We start from the raw sequence: 21,417 nt of genomic DNA, 5'->3' as shown, positions 1-21,417 counted from the left end.
CAATAAAAATTGTTGATCTAATCGAATTAAATTTTCAACGGTTTCATCTATTTGCTTCTATTTTAATATTTACAACAAGCAACACATAACTATTTTCATTCGTGCAACTTTAATATTTATAGCACTCAATACATAACCACTCTTATCTATGAATAAGACCATTAAAAAATTAATTAAATTCACATCTTACTATAAAATTCCTACAATTTAAATAAAATCTCTATACATTATTAATTTTCTTTCTAAATTTGTTTGAACCAACAATGAGTTGGCACAATGGTAAGATGCCTTTCTTTCTCCTCTTAGGATGTGCCTAAAGTTCAATATTTTATAGTGTCCCATTTTAGAACATATTTGGTCAATGCGTTGTGCAGTATTAGATATATGTATTGTGCGGTGTTAGATATATGATGCGGTTAGGATGCGAGACAAAATGACATTAATAATTCTCATTTATAATTTGTTTAATTTACGCGTTTAAATCAGTAATTTTAATTTATTAGCGCGAATTTTATGAGAGAACTATTCATAAAAAAATTTTGAATTTAATTTTTTTAGAGGAAAATACTATGACCCTGTTTATTTTACCGATTCAAATTTTACAATTTGATTTTTATTATAATAAAAAACTATTAAAAATAATTATATCTAATATTTTTATTATAATAAAAAATTATCACATAAAGTTATATTTTAACTCGAATCAATAAACTAAACGAGTTGTATATTAATATATATATATTTAAAAAAGCTTATTTCAAGAATATATTTATCTACATGAATACACGTGGATTTTGGACGGGGTGACAATAAAGTTGACGTATTCCCAGCAGTCAGCAAAACCAGCAAAAGCCAAAAATCCCCGAGGTATTTCTTTTTCTGTTGGATATAAAAACGGCAAAAAAAAAAAAAAGAAAAAGAAAAAAAGAAGAAGACGGAGCGTTTGCGTTAGAGTGAGAGAGACGACGGAGGTTGGGTAGATCCGCGGCGGAGGAAGACGACCGGCGAAAGATGGGGGAGGAGAAGAGGCACCAGATGATGCAGAACCTCTTCGGCGACCAATCCGAAGAAGAGGAAGACATCGACTCCGAGCACGAGTCCAATCCCCAGCCCAATTACGCCTCTGTAACTCTCTCTCTCTCTCTCTCTCGATTTTTTCGATTCTTTTTCAGCTCAATTGTGGCTGATAATTTAGGTCAGGAATTTGAGTTCGTATGCCCTTTGTTAGCCTTCGGTTTGGTTTGCATGCGGTGGTTTTAGGGCCTGGGAATCTGTTTATTTGTTTCGTTTTTCTGATAGGTTAGGGTTTTGTGCAATTACGCCTTTTGTGTCTGTTGTTCATCTTAAACTGGGTCAAGATGTTAGCTTTAAGTTGATGTGCATGCATTGGTTTTAGGTTATTATTATTATTTTTTCCGTGTTTCGATTTGGAGCTCTTTTACTGGATTTTTGTGTAGATTTTCAGTGCATAGATTTCAAGTGGGAATATATTATGCTTCTAGATTTGTGATTTTTTTTATTGAACTATGATTATGATTATTTTTATTATTTTGACGAACAAGAAGAGGGTATGTTACATTTGTACTTATGGTTTTTCCTTCGATTATGCTGAGCTCTTTTAGTTATTTTTTATTTTCTTTTCATAATTTTGAAATAAACATGTATTTTGCTCTTATAAGCATGACTTATTAGCTTGTGGAAGTAGCTTGGAAATTGTTAAAATCAAAATCAACCGTTGTAATGTTAAGCTTACCATGAGTTTTTCCAAAGAAATTGTATGCAATGTATATGTCATCTTTTAAGAAAGAAAAAGGAGGGAAAAGGGCTTTAGAGTTGGGAAAAAAAAAACCGGAATATCTTGCATTGTGTACTGTATGAGTGCTAGGAGATATTTGTTTGGTAATTCGAAGAGCGAGTATAGATTTTATCAATAACGAGATTTCATACCCTGTTGTGCATGTTATTTTTTGGTGCAACATGTGGAGATTATTGGTTTTTAGAGGGAGGCATACTTATATTTAACCATCATTCATTGTTTTCACTGTGCTCATGGTGAAACAATGTTCTTAATATTTGTAATTGTCAACTTAATAGATCTGCTGCTTTAAGGAAACCACGCCGTGAAATGATTCTTGACTTCCTGAATTCCTGGAAGTAGCTGCTGATTTGATCATTTTCGTGACTGGTTTTCTATTTTCTTTTTAAAGGATGAAGGGGAAGGAGGAATGGAGCCTGAAGGCGAAGGTGAAGTAGAGGGGCATGGCGAGGTAGAAATAGAGAGTGAAGGTGAGATGCGTGATGTAGAACCTGATCCTGGTGAAAGTGAGGGTGAAAGAGATCAAAGTTCCCAAGAGGTAGAAGCTGCTGTCCAGAGAGAAGAAAGTGAAGGCAGATATACAGATAGTGATGAGAAAGAAGAGCTAACAAGTACTAGACGGAATGTAATTGAAAGTGGATCAGAGAGGTCGGAGGAGAACCATTACCCTGATAATGAAGATGATGAGGTTGATCAAGCTCGAAGTCCAGTGTAAATTCCACCCTCCTCCTCCTTTTGTATAATAGTTTTAGTTCCATTTCATCTTGCTGAACTCTGTGATTCCAAATTTTCAAAATACCATCAAGTCTACACAAAAATTCACTTTCGCACATTGCGAAGCGTTCTGACTAGTTGCAATTCCTTTCTAAATTCATGTAACTGAAGTTTTTTGGGTTTGATTTTCAATCAGAAGGAAAAAAAAGGTTGAAAATTGTGAAGGTTAGTAGTTATGAAGTAAAATGTTATAAGCAACTGGGAAAACAATTCTCTCTATCAGGTCATCTTTATGAAGCAAAATGTTATAAGCAACTGGGAAAACAATTCTCTCTATCAGGTCATCTTACCTTGTCTTTCTACTTCCAGCAAGTTTGATTTTGTACTGTTCATAAACAGTAATCTTCCTGGTTTGCACTTCATTCAAAGGAATGGTCGCTGGTCTAGTTGACTAAAGTGCATTTAATGATAAATATTCAAGTTAACGTACAAAGGCAGAGTTTCCTAAGAAAGCAATATTGTTTCTTCAATTACTATTTGCAATTTTTATATTGAGAACGAGAAAATAGTTTGAGACTTCGATAAGATTCTTATATACACATTTGCTTAAAGCAGACGACTGATTTGATTGGTCCATAAAACTGATTTTATAATTCTAGATCCCCTGAAGAGGAGAAGGATCAGCCTGATGTTACAAATACTGCTGCTGTGCGTAATGTATTTGGCGATTCTGATGATGAAGAAGCAGAAGAATATGCCACTCGGAATGACATTGACCATGACTCTAATGTGAGTATCCAATTTTTGAAAGCAATATGTTTAATATTTTCGTATCAATACCTTCTGTCAGATATCTGTAGGGTGATGGTTCACAATGATTTAAACCAATTTCTCTGCTTCAGAGATTACCTATGGAAGAAGAAGAAGAAGGAAGCTATGAGAAAAGTCCAAGACCAGAGGATGTAGTGCATGATGAAGATGCTCGGTATGAGTCGGAAGAGGAAAACATTGAGGCTAAGATTAAGGAGAAACCTGTTGGTCCCCCTTTGGAGCTAGAGATTCCTTTGCGTCTGCCTCCTGCTCGTCCAGAAAAGGTTCAGCTTCTTTATTCTACTTGGTGGAATGGTATTTTACCTTATTGATTGAATTTCAATATTTTGAAGGCCTCAGTAAATGATTGTCTTTGATTTTATCTTTATTGCCGTGAATACCTTGAATGTCATGTTATGTATGATTCTCTGCTTGATGTGGCAACAATAATAAGCTAAGGTTATGCAAATGCTTAAATAGCAAGCGTGACTCATTTTGACTGTATTGAAGGTAATATGCTTAGGATCAATTACAAAAAAGGACTAGAAAGAAAAATTCTCTAATATCTGCAAATTGTTTATGGGCCCAAGAGGGTGAATCATGGGTATGCCACTATTTAATTCTTTGAAATGGTTTGTGCTTATATAAAGGTCTATGCAATACACGCCCGTGAGAATAAAATTGGATTATAATTGTGATGGAAATCCTAGAAATATTTGTCTGGTATAGAACACCTTCCCTGTGAACTAACCGAGCTACATTACATGACTCTGGGAATTTATAAATTGTAGTTTAACTTGAACTGTATATCATGAGACTATCATCTTCTTTTACTTGCCACAGCAATAAGTTTCTGTTACTTAGTCTTCTGTCTCTCTATGTATGTATGTGTTATTTATTTAATTTAATTTTGTAAACTGGTGTGCTATATTTTCATTGCACTTCTGTTTCTTCTGACACTGGAGAAAGTTCATCAGTAATTTATTGCTTTGTTTTTATCCAGATTTTTGACACCCAAATTTTATTTTTTGCAGATGAACATGATTAAAGTTTCTAATATCATGGGAATTGACCCAAAGCCATTTGATCCTAAGACGTATGTGGAGGAAGATACATTTGTCACAGATGAATCTGGATCTAAGAAACGAATACGCTTGGAAAACAATATTGTACGCTGGAGGACTGTTAGAAATCCCGATGGCATGCTGTCTGTAAGTAACTTTGTTACTTGAATCTGTTCTAATGCACAAACACAGACACATCTTATGTATGCATGCATGCAAGGGCGATGGCTCCACATGCGTACGCATGAGATAACACCTGCATGCTTAATGGCCCTTGTCCCATTGGTTTGTTGAGTGAACTTTATCATCATAGTTTTTTTAACCCGTACACTTTGAGTGGGGTCTATTATTTGTCGTCCTTCTATCTACTTTATATTTCTTGTGCTTCTCAATGTTATTGGCTTATAATTTCTTTTGAACATGTAACCAATTTACCATTAAGTTACCTGGGGAAAAAGTTACCATCCAGCCGACATTGTTAGAAAATTCTTGATCTGTCATATCTCTAATCTCTAATTATGTATATGTCTGTTGCTCTAGATGCATTTTCTAAATCAGGACAACCTTATTAGTAATTATTTTAGCTTTATTTTTGTCTTACTATTCTAGATATTGGTCTTTCTAAATTTTCTCTTTCGGCATCAGAAACCAATAGCATTGCAAATATAATAGAATAACTTAGATGCATCATTTGCTTTATAGTTTTCCCATATGTACATTATGTTTTAACGTATTCTTGTGATTGCAGCGAGAAAGTAATGCACGTTTTGTGAGATGGTCAGATGGCAGTCTGCAGCTATTAATCGGTAATGAAGTTCTAGATATAACTGTACAAGATGCACAGCATGATCAAGCACACCTTTTTCTAAGACACCAAAAGGTGATTCTTAATCTATTTACTTTTGAGATTCATAAATTTATATGTACTGTAATGAGCGTTTTACTCTCTCTTTTTAAGATTTGGCAAAGCTGCATTATGGGTTGATCTTGAATAAACATAACTAAGATCACTGTCACTGTTTATAGTAACTACATATTAAATATAATATAATAGTCCTGCCGTAAATGAGCATATACTTTGTCCTGCCAGAGTTTAGGGATTAGGGTTCCTTAGTCTGCTAAATAACCATTGCATTTGCATCAATTTTAATCTTTTGCCTCTCCTCCCTGCATTTTCTTCATAGAATCCTGGCTACTTATTTTTGGAAGCCTTTTTAAGATATTTGTCCATTTTAATTTCGGGGGCCTCCATGAGATTTTCTCATTATGGGGTGTAATCAAGTATCGTTTATTTGTTATAAAAAAATTCAGATTCCAAAAATCTAATTTAGTTTATAATGAAACAGCCAAGCTCCTCATCATATTCTTTCAGGAAAACTGGTTTTCAGGTCGTATCTGTTCTTGATCATTATGTGATATATTTTGCAGGGAATCCTCCAATCACAGGGAAGGATACTGAGAAAGATGAGGTTCATACCATCATCCTTGTCATCAAATTCTCATAGACTGTTAACTGCTCTTGTTGACTCGAGGCATAAAAAAGTTTACAAGGTTAAGAACTGTGTTACCGACATTGATCCTGAAAGGGAGAAGGAAGAGAAGGAAAAGGTAACTTTTTTACTAATCTTGTAGATGATGGGTACTCAGCGTTGAGAGATAACATCTTTGTTTTTCTCTTAACTATTGTTTTGTCGTAGGCTGAAAGTCAAACTATCAGAGCTAATTTACTCCTTAACCGGAAGAGAGAAAAGGTGAGTCGGAAATATACACCAACTGTGGACAGAAGGCGTCAGCTTTCACCTGGGTTCTTGGAAGATGCTCTTGATGAGGTAGAGAGAAACGTTTATTTTTGTTGCTTTAACCTTTACTCTGCGGGTTACTTTTAAACTTGATTCCTTCTGTTCTTGACTACATGGTAAATAATTAGATTGGTGTGCATTTAGTTTATTAATCTATGTCGACCCAAAAGAAATTCTTGTATGATTATATGGAAGGTTTTGTTGGTATTGGATATGGGTATACTATTAATGGTCTGTTTATCTGTTTATTGATTAAATTGAGTTGATTTCTTTATTTGCCAATTTCTTTCAGGAGGATGAAACAGATTACTATGACTCTCGTCGTTCTCGCCATCGCTTCGAGGAAGATCTAGAAGAGGAAGCTCGAGCAGAGAGACGCATTTTGAATGCTAAAAAGGTTTTATGACATGAATTTAGTTCATTACCTCATTTTGCCCACGTGAAAGATTACATCTGTTTTCATAAACTATTGTCTCTTGAACTTCAGTCACAGGGATCCAGAGACATCCCTCGAAAATCATCTCTTTCAACTGCCAAATCTTCCCAACGTCCTGTGGATTTCTCTGACAGTGATAGAGGTGAGTCTGAGTATGAAACTGATGGGGAAGACGATGAGAGGTCTCCTCCACGCAGAAGGGCTGAGGAGCCTGAGCAAGAGTATGAAGAGGAAGAAGAGGAAGAAGAATATCAGGAGGAAGCAGAAAGAAATGAAATGTCAGAGGAGGAGGCCGAGGTACGTTGTTCTTGTAAACAAACAAATACAACTTTCCGTCCATTTATTTCAGCTTATCTTGGCAGCTGTGTTGGTGCAGTGGGAAATATATCTCAAAAGTGTTTATAGATGATGATGATTTGTTTACTCTCATTTGCATCTTTTGTTGTTCCATTCGTCTTTCCTATTGCTTCTATTTTGTATTTCGTCCTGATTGACAAGGCTAAGACTGTAATGAACTAGATTTAGAGGGGAAAACCTTTGCTTCACTCATTTTCACATAGGACCCTACATAACTTGCCCAACTATGAAGTGGATTTGTTGTGTGTCTATTAATTAAAACTGAATCCCTTGTAATTTTTGAATTTGGATCATCCCCAAATTTTTTGAAATTGGAAAGCCTAACCAAAGGTGTTAAGACCTAAGGGCCAAAAGCGTATCCTCAACCTCAAGTACTTAAAGAACCTCCAATAAGTGAAGTCGTTTCCTCTATTCTCAATATTTTCTTTATGCTAAAGACTTAAAAGTTGTAAATTAAGTACATTCTTTTGAAAATTGAACATTGAACATCATCCATCATTATTCTAAGTTACATTTGAACCAAATGCGACTTGCTCGTTTAAGTCAAGGTAATTTACTAATGTTTCTTTGACACTTTTTAAGGAGCCAAAGCTAAGGGGTAAGGAGTCTGGACACAGTCTCAAGCGCAAGGGGATCGAATCTGACGAGGACTCTCCCCCAAGGAAGGCTACAATTACTCATCGCCGAATGGCTGTTGTTTATGACAGTGATGATGAGTAAAAGCTTGTGCGGATGCTTTCAAGTGAGTGTTTCTCTTCAAACAAAATTCATAGTTGATAATACTTGGGTCTTGCACTGCTGCAATGCTGGGAAGTTGAATGCTTATAAGGCTACAGAATGACCCATTTCGAAGAAGAAATTTATAAAAATCTTGAGTATACTCTTCGATTTTGGTTTGTGTAAATAAGAAGAGAATTGTATCCTCGGAATTTCTTTCTTCTTTTTATTCATAATTTATGTACATTTAGTTTTCAAATAAGACTTGTATTCTCCGAGTTTCTGGTGTTTTTTCTCTGAATTATTCGTTGCATATGATTGACTTTACAGTTTGTTCGCCCACTCTGAGCTGACAATTTTAGAGGACGTTTGGTTGGAGGATTCAAACCATGTGATTCGAATCATTTTCGATTTACGTGAATTTTTTGTGAGAGAAAATACTGTATCGAACCACGAATCATGATTCGAATCAGGGAACGAATCCCTCTACCAAACATCCCCTTAGTTCTAGTATTGAACTTCTTATCGGTTGTTTCAGCGGAAATTATGGGTCGTATCGTCTTCAAATCGAGAATGAACTGGAATGTGCATTGTTTCTGGTTAGTGGCAATCGTCATTGCTTCAATAAGGTGGTCACTGGTCCCACTTTTTCTTTTTATTCTCGACTATTTAAACAGATATTTATTTAAATAATCTTTTAATGTTTTCTTTAGCAACTATATAACTGTGTTTTAAATGCGTATAATCAACAAGAGATGTAATTTATTACGAGAAATATTCTGAATGTGTGAAATTCTCTCAAAGAAATTCTCCTTAAATTGTGTTAATATATAGGCTTTTTCTATTGTTTCTTCGGGGAGGTCTCTGAAAAACGTAACATAACAGCATTGAGTGTAACATTGACGTTGGATAGTTGTAACACTAAGGAATTGTCATCCAAAGACTGTTACATCTCACCAATATTAATGTTACGTTCAATGACATCTAAAGACTATGTTACATCTCACCAATGTTAATGTTACGTTCAATGACAGTCATATTATCCTTTTTATATCGTTATATCGGAGGGGCCTCCTATCAGAAGGACGTAGAAAAAACCCTATGGGTGCATTTAGAATTGGTTTCAAAATGATTTTGTTTTCAATAAAAAAATAAAAATAAGATTGTTTTGAGAATTATTTTGGGATTGATTCTGAAATTGCGTTTGGTTGGGTTTTTAAGAGATTGTTTTGAGTATAATAAAAAAGTAAAATTGTGTTTATTAATTAAGATGTTATAATATTGTTGGTAAGTACTAAAAACGGAAAACAAAAAAGTGAAAATAATTTTCAACTGTTTTTTAATTTCTGCACAAAAATTATTCTCAACATTTTCATTTTTATTTTCATTTTTAAAACATTTGCTAAACAAATGTTGTTTATTTTTTTTTATTTTTTATTTTTAAGAATACATGAAAATTATTTTTAAAAACGATTCTAAACACGCGATTGTGTGTTTCACATTTTCTCCCCAAAACTTGTGACTAATAAAATAATGATAATGCATAAGGCTTTTTAACCAGGAAAGCTGTCAATCCTCTTATCCTCATCTCACTAGCAAAAAAAAAAAAAAAAAGAAAAAATTCACTCCTCCTTCAAGAAGTGTGGTTTATAAAATCCATTTATAAACAAAAAAAAAAGGTTAAAATAACTTATTGAACAGGGTTTCGCAATTTTGTTCTCAAATCTTTTTAAATTTTTACATTTTTGGTTGAGATTTGAGATATATTTTCTAGACTTTTCTAGAATTCTTCTCATCATTCGATTAGCACGTGGGGAACGTGAAATTTACTCCGAACACTCGCTGGATCGGTGGAATTGGATAGTCCGATTGTTTGGCATTTTGGTGAACCAGGTTGTAAAATTGCCGACGCGCTTCTTTTTATGTATTACTACGCACGCGCTGTTGGCTTTATTTTCTCCAGTATAGCCCGTAAGAAAATCTGAAAACCAATTTGTAATTTTTTATGGAGAACTTTTTTAGCACATGCACATAAGTTGAAATACTATAGTATCAAAGCGTTTTAAAAATGTCCTTGAGAAAAATGTTCTTTAAAAATATCTACTTGTCATTGTAGTTGTCACTATTTATGGTATAAAATTATCCTAAAAAAATGTATGATAAAAACTAATAATGCGTCCACATTGGATGATACAATACTAGAGATATCCACTTAGATAACAATCGTACTATTATAGTACACTATATATTTCTTTGCGGTCAAACACTCGCCTTTGATGATCTTAAAGAACTCTTTTCAATCTTTAAGCCAGAGGACTTTTAGAATAGTTTTTAGAGATAATTATCAACCAGATGAATTTCAACACATGCCATAAAAATGGCCAAGCAGTTTATTACTCTCATTCAACAAGTATTTGTATTTTAAAACAAAGTGAATGTCTTTAAAAAAAAACAAAAAAACAAAGTGAATGAACATTAAAAAAAGAGCAAAAATAGAACAACCAAAAAACCCTTTACTCTTCACAAATACTTCTTAAAAGTGTATAGTCACATTTTTATCTTTTACTCTTGATTCATAACTTTTTTAGTTAAATAATTACACTAATAAAATAGTATTTATCAAGAGTAAAAGGTAAATGTTCAGATTCATATTGAAAAAGAAATATAAGCAGACAAAAACAAAAATGATTGAATGTAATTTTCATCGTCTTATCGTCCCGAAGTGGGTTGGTCTTTCATTACAATTAGCTCAATACTTGGTGCGCTTGGTAGATGGATTCAGAATCATGATTCTGGATCCTGGTTCAAAATCAGTGTTTATTTGGGGACGTTTGTTTCTTATATTCGTCCATGATTCTGAGTCATGATTGATGGTTCTCTACAGTGTTTTTCTCTCACAAAAAATACACGTAAAATGAAAATAGTTCTAAATCATGATTCAGAATCAGTGTTTGGTTTGGATGATTCTGAATCATGATTCAAGATCTGATGTGATGTTTTAAATAACTCAAATCATTATTCTACCCCCCCCCCCCCCCTTGATTCAAGGGGATTCAAACCCTTGATTCTGAATCATAGTTTCAGAATCATGATTTGAACCCAAAATCATGAATCGTGATTTTAGTTTTAGAATCATAATTAGAATCACCCTGATTTAAATCATTGTAATGAAATAATAATAAATTTATATAAATTCCTACATCTTTCATGTCATTCTAATTAAATCAAGCTAGGTCAATTAAAATTTCTTATCACATTTATAATAATTAAAATAGGTATTTTAATTGTCATGATCTTATTAAAAGACACAGAAAGGGACATATCCTCACTAGATAATCATATATTAATATATTCTTAAATCCTATCAAATTTGAGTGCTCACATAATTTCATATTGATAGATCTTCATATTTATTCAGGTTTAAATATAAGTTAGATTAATTAGATTTTCAATATAATTTTCTTGAAGGGAGTTTTCTATCGTTTTGATGTAACTTTTTTTTCAGGTAAATAAAGTTTTGAATTTTCTGCTATAAAAATATCTGAAAGAAGTAATATAAAACAAATTATGATCCTTCCTAATCGTAATCTGCATTGATATTATTACCTGCTTCCAATAGTTTAATTACGCCAAGATTATAATCAATTCCATTATTTTAAACATCCCAATAATTCATAGATTTTTTAAAAGAGAATATCTATCAAATCTAAGCATATATAATAATTCATAGATTTAATATTCTTTTTTCTCCCCATTTTGAGAAAATTATTTAATTATCAATAAAGAAAAAAATAATCCACTTATCTCTCTCTTTTCTTTTTTTAATCTTATTTTTTGTGATTTTTTTTGTTTTAATTTTTATGTGTTCTTTAAAAATATATTTTTTCTTACTTTATTCTTATGAGAGTAATTTTTTCGTATGCATTCCCATTTTATATTTAGTTAGTTAAAATAATTTTCTTCAAATGTGTTTCTGTTTAAATTTTTTTTGTCAATTATTATTTATAAATTTAAAAATTCTTAAATAATTGTATCGATAAATAATAAATTTTTTAAGCGTTTTCATCAACACAATAATACGTGGTTACAAAATTAGTATTACCTAAAAATAAAAGGCAAAAAAAAAATCCCTAAGAAAATGGCAGGGAAAAAAAAACGGGGGGAAAAAGAATAGAAACGAGACTAGAAGGCGAGTCTAGTAGTTTCTAGCATGGGGAAGGTTGTCTTCTCCTGGTTCCTTCCAGACGTGTCCATCTCCTCATCAAAAGCCCCTCTCTCTCTCCCCATTTCTTCACTCTGGATTTTTCACATTCGCACAGTTTCTCTCTCTAAAACGCTCACTAGACGACTAACAACAGATCAAGAAAACCAAAACGAAAGCTTTAGAGTTCTTCAACGAAGATCAACTGTATATACCCATTATATTAACAGCACAACTCTGTCTCTGTAATCCATTTTGCTGCTTCGAAAGGTATGTCCCCTCTCTCTCTCTCTCTCTCTCTCTCTCTCTGTTTCTCTATCTGATTTTACGATTTTTTTTTATGCCTGTCTCTCTTTTGGGTCGGTGAAGTCTTTTTTTTTTTTTTTGGTTAAATCAGGCTTCGAACTGCTGAAAAAAATTTGAATTTGAGTGAAAATTGTATAGAAGGACTTTTTTTTTTTTTTTTTTTTTCTCATGGCTTTTTGTCCCTTTACACATTGAATAATGGGTCGACTTTTGTGCTCTGTTTTTCCCTCTATTTTTCGGTTTTCATAGAGTTGTGGAGTATCCATGATAATAGAAAGCATTCCTGTTCTTAGTTCTGATGCAGTTTTTGGTTTTATTCTTCGTTTTCATGGAAGTCTAGCCGATCTGGAAAATGGGTTTTGATTATTATCTTTTCTTCTCTGTTTTCTCTCTAATTATCAGTTAATAGAAATTGAGAGGAAGAAAACCCACAAATGGTGAAACTATCGAGAAATTTACATTTATGTACTTAATTGATTTGGACCCATTTTTGTTTATGATTGAACATTTTGCTGAGAATTTTCTTTCTTAGGTGCTAAGAAACAAAAACAAAGATGAACCCGGACAAGTTCACACACAAGACTAATGAGGCCATTGCCACAGCCCATGAGCTGGCAATGAGCGCCGGCCATGCCCAGTTCACGCCGCTGCATCTTGCAGTGGCATTGATCAACGATTTGAGAGGCATTTTCAGCCAAGCCATCGCCAATGCTGCTGGCAGCGAAGAAGCTCCAAAGTCTGTGGAGAGGGTTTTCAACCAGGGATTGAAGAAACTCCCGTCCCAGTCTCCTCCACCGGATGAAATCCCGGCCAGCACTACACTGATCAAAGTGATTCGGAGAGCGCAGGCTGCGCAGAAAGCCTGCGGGGACACTCATTTGGCGGTTGATCAGCTGATCCTTGGCCTTTTGGAGGATTCCCAGATTGGGGATTTGTTGAAAGAGGCTGGCATTGCCACGGCAAGGGTGAAATCGGAGGTTGAGAAGCTCCGCGGCAAGGAAGGGAGGAAGGTGGAGAGTGCCTCCGGGGATACTACTTTCCAGGCATTGAAGACTTATGGGAGAGACCTTGTGGAGCAGGCTGGAAAGCTCGACCCCGTCATTGGTCGAGACGAGGAGATTCGGAGGGTGGTTCGGATTCTATCAAGAAGAACTAAGAACAACCCGGTTCTCATTGGAGAGCCGGGAGTCGGGAAAACCGCGGTGGTTGAAGGGTTAGCTCAGAGGATAGTGAGGGGTGATGTCCCAAGCAATCTTTCTGATGTGAGGCTCATAGCATTGGATATGGGAGCTTTGGTTGCTGGGGCCAAGTATAGAGGAGAGTTCGAGGAAAGACTAAAGGCGGTTTTGAAAGAAGTGGAAGATGCTGAAGGGAAGGTTATTCTCTTCATTGATGAGATTCACCTTGTTCTTGGTGCTGGTAGAACCGAAGGGTCAATGGATGCTGCTAATCTGTTTAAGCCGATGCTCGCAAGAGGCCAGCTTCGGTGCATTGGTGCAACGACTCTTGAAGAGTATAGAAAGTACGTGGAGAAGGATGCTGCTTTCGAGAGAAGGTTTCAACAAGTGTTTGTGGCTGAGCCGAGTGTTCCGGATACAATTAGCATTCTGAGAGGTTTGAAGGAGAGATATGAAGGCCATCATGGTGTTAGGATCCAAGACCGTGCTCTTGTCATTGCAGCGCAGCTTTCAAGCCGGTATATCACAGGTATTGGTTATGAACCAAAGCTAAGTAATGAAAAGTTGGTGAGATTGCCTATTATTGGCCTGGAATTTTGGTTGTGACTTTGGATTTGAAATCTTGGTGCTTACATATTTTTCTTGTGTTGATTGCTTTCTAGGTCGTCATCTTCCCGACAAGGCCATTGATCTTGTTGATGAGGCTTGTGCAAATGTTAGAGTTCAACTTGACAGTCAGCCTGAAGAGATTGATAATCTTGAAAGAAAGAGGATGCAGCTTGAAGTTGAGCTTCATGCGCTCGAGAAGGAGAAGGACAAAGCCAGCAAAGCTCGTCTTGTCGAAGTAAATATTGGGTTTTCTAAAGTTAAATAGAAAGATTTTGATCACTTAAATTTCTTGTGTTAAATAGATTTTTTCATTGTTACTTTCAGGTGAGGAAAGAGCTTGATGATCTAAGAGACAAGCTTCAACCATTGATGATGAAGTATAGAAAAGAGAAAGAAAGGATTGATGAGATCCGGCGGCTCAAGCAGAAACGTGAGGAGCTTCTATTTGCTTTGCAAGAGGCTGAAAGAAGATATGATTTGGCTAGAGCCGCTGATTTGAGATATGGTGCAATTCAGGAAGTGGAATCTGCCATAGCACAGCTTGAAGGCACCACTGATGAGAACTTGATGCTAACCGAAACTGTTGGACCCGAACACATTGCAGAGGTTGTTAGCCGATGGACAGGTATACCCGTTACCAGACTTGGCCAAAATGAGAAAGAGAGGCTTATTGGGCTGGCTGAGAGGCTGCACAAGAGAGTTGTGGGGCAAGACCAAGCAGTTGATGCTGTGGCAGAGGCAGTGCTGAGGGCAAGGGCCGGGCTAGGTAGGCCACAACAACCGACTGGATCATTCCTCTTCTTGGGTCCAACTGGTGTTGGTAAAACTGAGCTGGCAAAGGCACTTGCTGAGCAACTCTTTGACGATGAAAACTTGCTCGTGAGGATTGACATGTCCGAGTATATGGAGCAACACTCTGTTTCCCGCTTGATTGGAGCTCCACCAGGGTAAGTTCATCTTGAATTGTCCTTGCGAAACTAGACTTTTTTTTTTTAGTGGAATAGAGTCTAACTTGTCCTTGCTGTATTTTCAGCTATGTTGGTCATGAAGAAGGTGGGCAACTCACAGAGGCTGTGAGGCGGCGGCCTTACAGCGTTGTTCTGTTTGATGAAGTGGAGAAAGCTCACATAGCAGTTTTCAACACTCTGCTGCAAGTTCTTGACGACGGGAGGCTAACCGATGGTCAAGGCCGTATTGTGGATTTCAGGAACACAGTGATAATCATGACCTCAAACCTTGGAGCTGAGCACCTCCTTGCTGGGTTGTCTGGAAAGTGCTCAATGCAAGCTGCTCGTGACAGGGTTATGCAAGAGGTACATGGTCTTCGTGATCTTTCACATAGGTATACATCTTTTATTCATGTTCGATTCAGAAATACTAAAACAAATTTATTGCCATTCAACAGGTAAGAAGGCACTTCAGGCCAGAGCTGCTAAATCGACTCGACGAGATCGTTGTGTTCGATCCTCTTTCCCATGACCAATTAAGGAAGGTTGCAAGGCTACAAATGAAGGATGTTGCAAGCAGACTTGCTGAGAGGGGTATTGCTTTAGCAGTGACTGATTCAGCACTATACTATGTCTTGGCTGAGAGTTATGACCCTGTAAGTAAACATATTTTCTATTCTACTGTTTTTGGACGCTAAATTTCCACTTGGGTTTTCATTGAAATACTTAGATGTTCTTTTTCGGTTTTCAGGTGTATGGCGCAAGACCGATCAGGAGGTGGCTTGAGAAGAAGGTGGTGACAGAGCTGTCAAGAATGCTTGTGAGGGAAGAGATTGATGAGAACTCAACTGTGTACATAGATGCAGGGCCAAATGGGTCCGAGCTGGTCTACCGAGTAGAGAAGAATGGTGGTCTGGTCAATGCGGCCACGGGGCAAAAGTCGGACGTCCTGATTCACCTACCCAATGAAGGACAAAGGAACGATGCTGCTCAGGCTGTCAAGAAGATGAAGATTGAGGAGATTGATGATGATGAAGAGATGGATGAGTAAAATGTTATTGTTTAAGGGAAAGGAATAAAAAAGAAAGAATGGAAGATGTGGTTTTTTTCTGACGTTTTTCTGGTTTGTACGTAGTCTTCTGAGATTTTGGCTTTCAAAAGCTAAGATGTAAAAAGAAGAGGAAAATGAGGGAGGGACTTCCTCTCTTCCTTTGTGTAATGTTTTTTGATATTCTGTTGCATAATGCAAAAACAGTATTTTCTATTGTAAGAAAGGACTTTATGTTTTCTAACTGTCCATATTCAGATATTGTGTGCACTGCTGTGCTGTTTGGAAAAAAAAAACCTCATCGGTTTTCTTTCTAGCTAAAGAGAGGAAGAAAGGGAAATCTAAGTCAAAGGAAATATTAGGGAGTTGTATGTGGTGGATCTTATTGCCAATGGGAAGATGGTTGGAGGAAGCATTGGAATCCCATAAAGCATTGGAATCTCATTTATGGGAGATTGGCAGGGAGCTGGTGCAAGAAATTCTCCAGCTGTGAGCCCCTGCGCTGTCGTGGCGGTGCTGATCTTGTGATGTGGCACTTCAATGGCAAAGGCCTTTACACAGTTAAGTCGGGATACAAGCTTGAAATGTGGTGCTGATCTTGTGATGTGGCACTTCAATGGCAAAGGCCTTTACACAGTTAAGTCGGGATACAAGCTTGAAATGTCTAGAAGGGGCTCGGGTGAGGCATTGGGTCCCAACTTGGCCGTCTTATGGTGGAAGATGCTATGGGTGTGCAAGGTTCCGAGGTTCGGAGCAAAATCAGGATACGTGAGGCAAGCTTTGCATGAAGCTTTAGCTGCAAAGTCCAATTAAAATCCTCGAGGGGTGAATGTTTCTTTCGAACCACTGCTGGGAAGATACAACTCACTCATTGTGGTCTTGTGCGGCTGCTATAGAAGTGTGGACAAACAACTCTGTAATCTCTACGGGGAGTACTTTCAAAGTTTGAAGGGGCCCGTGCGCGTTCCTGCTACAACATGGGCAAAGGGTAAGTTGAAGATCTTTTGTATGGTCTCAGAATGCCAGGATGTATGAAGCAAAAAAACATTGTCAAGCCAGGAAGCAGTTGAACGTACTGGAAGAGTCAGGTGGTGGTTGTAGTTGATGCTAGAAAGGTCCCCTATGACGGGATGGAGACCTCCAAATGATCATGGTCAGAAGATCAATGCGGACGAGGCCATCCTGAATCGTTTGGACTATGATAGTATTGGCATGGTTGTCAGGGAGGGACAAGAAAGTGGTGTAGGAGCGGCGGCTGCAATTCGCATCAAGGGACATCATACTCCTAACATTGCGGAATGCTTGGCTATATGACGAGCGAAGCTGGGTCTTGATAGAGGTCTTTTAAGTTGGATTTTTGAATCTTATGCTATCATCGCAGTTCATGCGGTTAATAATTTCTCGTCCCGGGTGTCAAAAGCTAGCATTTTAGAAGATATTAGAGACGTCTTCTCGCAAGCTCGTTGTTGTTGTTGTTGCTGCACTTATCGTAAGAGGAGTTATATAGCCTACTCCTTTGTTGGTTATGCTCCTATGTTTTTTGTTGATGTTCAATGGTCTATTTCTTTACCTGCATTTATTAGTCGTTCTTTGTTGATTAATGAAAGTTCTAGTTCCCTTTAAAAAAATGATTGGAATGATGTTAATGTAAAACTTTTCAGGTCAATGGATGCCCGTTGTAATTAAATTTCTAGTGTGCTTGAAAAGTTGCAGAGAATCTGAAGGGAAAAGCAAGTAATTAGAGTGGAGAAAATGAGTTAATGACTCAAAAAACATGTAATAACATTATAACCTCTAATTTCATCCTCATAATGACATTAAAAAGTTAATTTTGTGTAGTTCATCATCGTAATGTCTATAGCTTTATATTACAAACGTACGGTTTTTCTTTTTTCTGATCTGGTTTGCGTTGTTTTGTGTTTCCAATAAGGAGTTCATTTTATGTACATTATTTTATCCTATGTTCTTTTGTATAGTGAAAGATCCGTTTTTAGCAATTATTTTACTGAGTTAAATTAATGAACTATGAAAGCAATAAATAAATACACACAGAAAGTTGGTATTGCAGTTCGGTAACTATCTATATCCGCAGAATCACGCTCAAACATTGAATAATCTATTAATTCTCAATAATTGCAATTATCAATGGGCTTATGCAATTTAAAGACTCCCTCTCGTAATTGCCGCCTAGGTCTTCAAGTAACAATTAGCCGGATCTATTCAAGGAGCACCACTCATTTTCAAAATTTGCACGGTGAAATCTCTTCAGTTGGCAGGGCGCTATTTTCTAAAAGCTTTTAATTCTTCTTCCGAAGAATGATGAACGGTTGAAGTCTCTTCAACACTGCAAACGTCTTCTCTCGAACACTACAACTCTCAAATAATAATAATGAGAACTTCTCAAAATATTATACGTAAAGTCTAAAAATCCTACAGAATAAATGACCTAGCGGTCCAAATAATCTCCAAGTCAGATAATTGATTTAACATATAAGTTGAATTTTTAAATTGCTGTTCCATGTGATAAACCCACAAAATACTTAAGTAACTTCTCCACAGTAGAAAATCCCATTACTTGGTCTTTGTAGCACTTAAGGCCGAATATACTTGAACTTGAATTTTGAAATCTGTAACTTCAATCCCACAAAGCCAACCTTATCCAATTCCTTCTAAAACTCAAATATATTCTTTGATCAATTGTTCGCGTTTTGCCTCCTTTGAAAAACACCTAAAGATAAGATTATAGATAAAGATCAAAACCGGATGCCTTTGACCAAGTTTTCAAAAACTTGTTGAATTTCTAATCAGCCACGTTCCCATCTTCAGTTCATCTTCTACCTGCTTCTCACAAGGTGTTTAGTATGTGAATTTGTGTCATAATTCGAATCATAATTCGTTACTCGCTATAATATTTTTTCTCACAAAAAAATACACGTAAACTGAGAACGATTCTGAATCTGTGAACTAAACGTCCACTTAGTTTTTGAATTTTCAACTATGCCAATAACATTGCCAACAAATAAAATACGTTACAAATAAAATCCTAACGTATAGTAAAGAGCGTTAAATAACTTTGTATTAGGGGTGAAAATTGGGTGAGTTTTTAAGATTTTTCAACCTACCCAATTAAATTTGGGTAGGTTGATGTCAAATGTAACCCACCCAATTAACCTAAAGTTAAAAATCAACCAACTCAATTAAAATTTAGGTGTGTTAGGTGGGTTGAACATAATAAAAAAAAAAAAAAAAAAAATAAAGCTTATCATTGAACGCAAAATAAGAAATGTATAAAAAGAAAGCTAACTTTTATCATAATATTAAGGACTGTTTAGTTCGTTGATTCGAGTTGAGATGTGACTTTATGTGATAGCTTTTTACTGTAGTAAAAAAGTTAAATGTGACTATTTTTGAGAGCTTTTTACTGTAACTAAACTCGAATCGGTGAAATGAACGGGGCCTTAGCCTTATAAAGCTCCAAAATTGTGACATAAGTTATAAACCAATATAAAAATAAAATATATGCAAAACAATTTTAAATATATAAGTTGTAACCAACAAACAAACAATAATAAAAACTCATACAAAGTAAAACATAATAGGTTATCAAGTAAATAATGTAAAATATGAGACAAAAACTATATATTATGAGGTAGGAAAATATTTATTTATATAGATAAATAGATTATGTGGGTTCGAATTAATTTGAATTAAGAAAAATTCAACCCAAACCCAATTAATAATCGGGTTAGGTGAGTTAGGTTGAATTCTTGATCACGTTAATTAGATTCAGGCTCAAATGGGTTGAGTTAGGTGGGATAATTAGGTTTGCCAAGTTGTCGGGTTTTTTGTTCACCCCTACTTTGTATAATAACGGATTAACCGGAGGAGATTCCTATTTCCTTCAACTAAATGAGTTCATTGTTTAAAACAACATAAGAGGCTAAGAACCTGGATAAACTTCCCCAAAAGTATGACTTAACTAAGCACAAGGATAAAGTCTATAGTTAATCCATGCCAACTAAATCCACATATTAAGCTATATTAAATCTGCTGAAAATAGTAAATTATTACCGATGAATGAGAGAAACTGAATTAAAGACGAGAAAAATGAGTATTATAAGATTCAAATCATAAATTTGAAACAAAAAGCAAAAAAGAAGATATTCTTGTAATCTATATCTAGACGTTTATTCAAATAGATAAAAGGAGAGAATGGAAGTTTTATTAGCACACCCTTCTTCATTCTTCATATCCCTATTTAAATATAGACTTCACGTAATTTTAAAATGAATAAATTTATTTTCTACGCACTCTTATTATTTTAAAATTACCTCAAACTATTTTCATAAAATTATAAATTGTTAAGCTTTTATTTTTCTTTTCACACCCACAATCTCATTTGAATCATAACTTTTGTAGTATTATTCCTATATCTCTCTTTATTTATTTTTTAATTGAAACAATCAATCCAACTTTATAGGAAAAAAAAGCGAAACAAAATTATTAGCCTTTTGAAAAATGAAATGATTAGCCAAAAGAAAAAGAAAAAAAGAAACACAAAACAAGAAAAAAAAAGAACAATCATACGTACAATAGTTATAGTTTTTATGTAAGTTTTTAAAATAGTCATTGAAAGGTGAAAATTAAAGTTTTGTTATAGAATTGAAAATAGAAATAGTTTATAATTTGACAATATGAAATGTTGGGTGTGTAGAGAGGGGAAAAAAAAACTCTACCATTAATTTCCTTTTCATGATAAAATTCAATTACATAATTAAGTATACACTACAACAATTATGCCTTTTTGCGATGACATTTTTTGCGACCACATTTGTCGTCACAAAAAATACACTATTTGTGACGACATGTCGTCACAAATACCTACCGTTAAATAAAATAACAATGTCGTTGTTAATAATTTCAATGTCGTCGCAAATAATATTGGCGCGCAATTTTCAATGGCGCGGATTATTGGCGCCAAGATAATCTGTTTTTTTGTGACGACAAGTCATGACTATTTGTGACAACATTAGGCGTCGCAAATAGTTTTACCTTATTTGTGACGACATTATTTTAACGTCGTCGCAAATAATCTTATTTGACGATAATGTAGGCGCGGGAAAAAAGCATTATTTGTGACGACTTTAAAATATTTACGGCGAGAAAATATCGTCGCAAATATTTTAGTATTTGCGACGACATTTTATTAATTTGCGACGATATTGTCGTCACAAATATTTATTATTAGCGACGACATTTTAAATTTATTTGTGACGAATATGTCGTCGCAAATAACTCTGACCTAATATCCCCCCTCATTCTTCTTCATTTTCTCCCGATGCTCTCTCTCTCTCTCTTACTCCTGCAAATATCTCTCTCTCTCCTGCAAATCTCTCTGCCGCCGCCTCCCGCCGC

General features: G+C 35.5%; 2 protein-coding genes across 3 annotated transcripts; both read left to right on the top strand.

Annotated features, from left to right (window-relative positions):
- Window positions 1–831: 831 nt before the first annotated feature.
- Window positions 832–8,492, top strand: LOC21388205 (protein LEO1 homolog). 2 transcript variants are annotated; one of them, XM_024171848.1, is made up of 12 exons: window positions 832–1,125; window positions 2,208–2,527; window positions 3,190–3,319; window positions 3,433–3,624; window positions 4,375–4,551; window positions 5,153–5,284; window positions 5,833–6,012; window positions 6,102–6,233; window positions 6,496–6,600; window positions 6,691–6,936; window positions 7,579–7,738; window positions 8,044–8,091. In XM_024171848.1, the coding sequence occupies exons 1-11, from the start codon at window positions 1,012–1,014 to the stop codon at window positions 7,714–7,716; spliced, it is 1,866 nt and encodes a 621-aa protein (XP_024027616.1). In that variant the 5' UTR covers window positions 832–1,011; the 3' UTR covers window positions 7,717–7,738; window positions 8,044–8,091. The 2 variants fall into 2 exon arrangements, with proteins under 2 accessions (XP_024027616.1, XP_010105829.1); XM_010107527.2 differs by lacking the exon at window positions 8,044–8,091 and adding an exon at window positions 8,252–8,492 and having other exon boundaries at window positions 833–1,125.
- A 3,407-nt stretch (window positions 8,493–11,899) lies between these two features.
- LOC21388204 (chaperone protein ClpB1) lies at window positions 11,900–16,224 on the top strand. The gene is made up of 7 exons (XM_010107526.2): window positions 11,900–12,184; window positions 12,753–13,927; window positions 14,061–14,242; window positions 14,332–14,954; window positions 15,041–15,320; window positions 15,413–15,610; window positions 15,706–16,224. Exons 2-7 carry the CDS (start codon window positions 12,775–12,777, stop codon window positions 16,003–16,005), a joined length of 2,736 nt encoding a protein of 911 aa, XP_010105828.1. The 5' UTR covers window positions 11,900–12,184; window positions 12,753–12,774; the 3' UTR covers window positions 16,006–16,224.
- Window positions 16,225–21,417: the final 5,193 nt, after the last annotated feature.

This window comes from Morus notabilis, unplaced genomic scaffold (assembly GCF_000414095.1).
Source record: "Morus notabilis unplaced genomic scaffold, ASM41409v2 Scaffold1255, whole genome shotgun sequence".
Taxonomy (NCBI): domain Eukaryota; kingdom Viridiplantae; phylum Streptophyta; class Magnoliopsida; order Rosales; family Moraceae; genus Morus; species Morus notabilis.
This window is presented reverse-complemented; position numbering and strand designations above follow the sequence as displayed.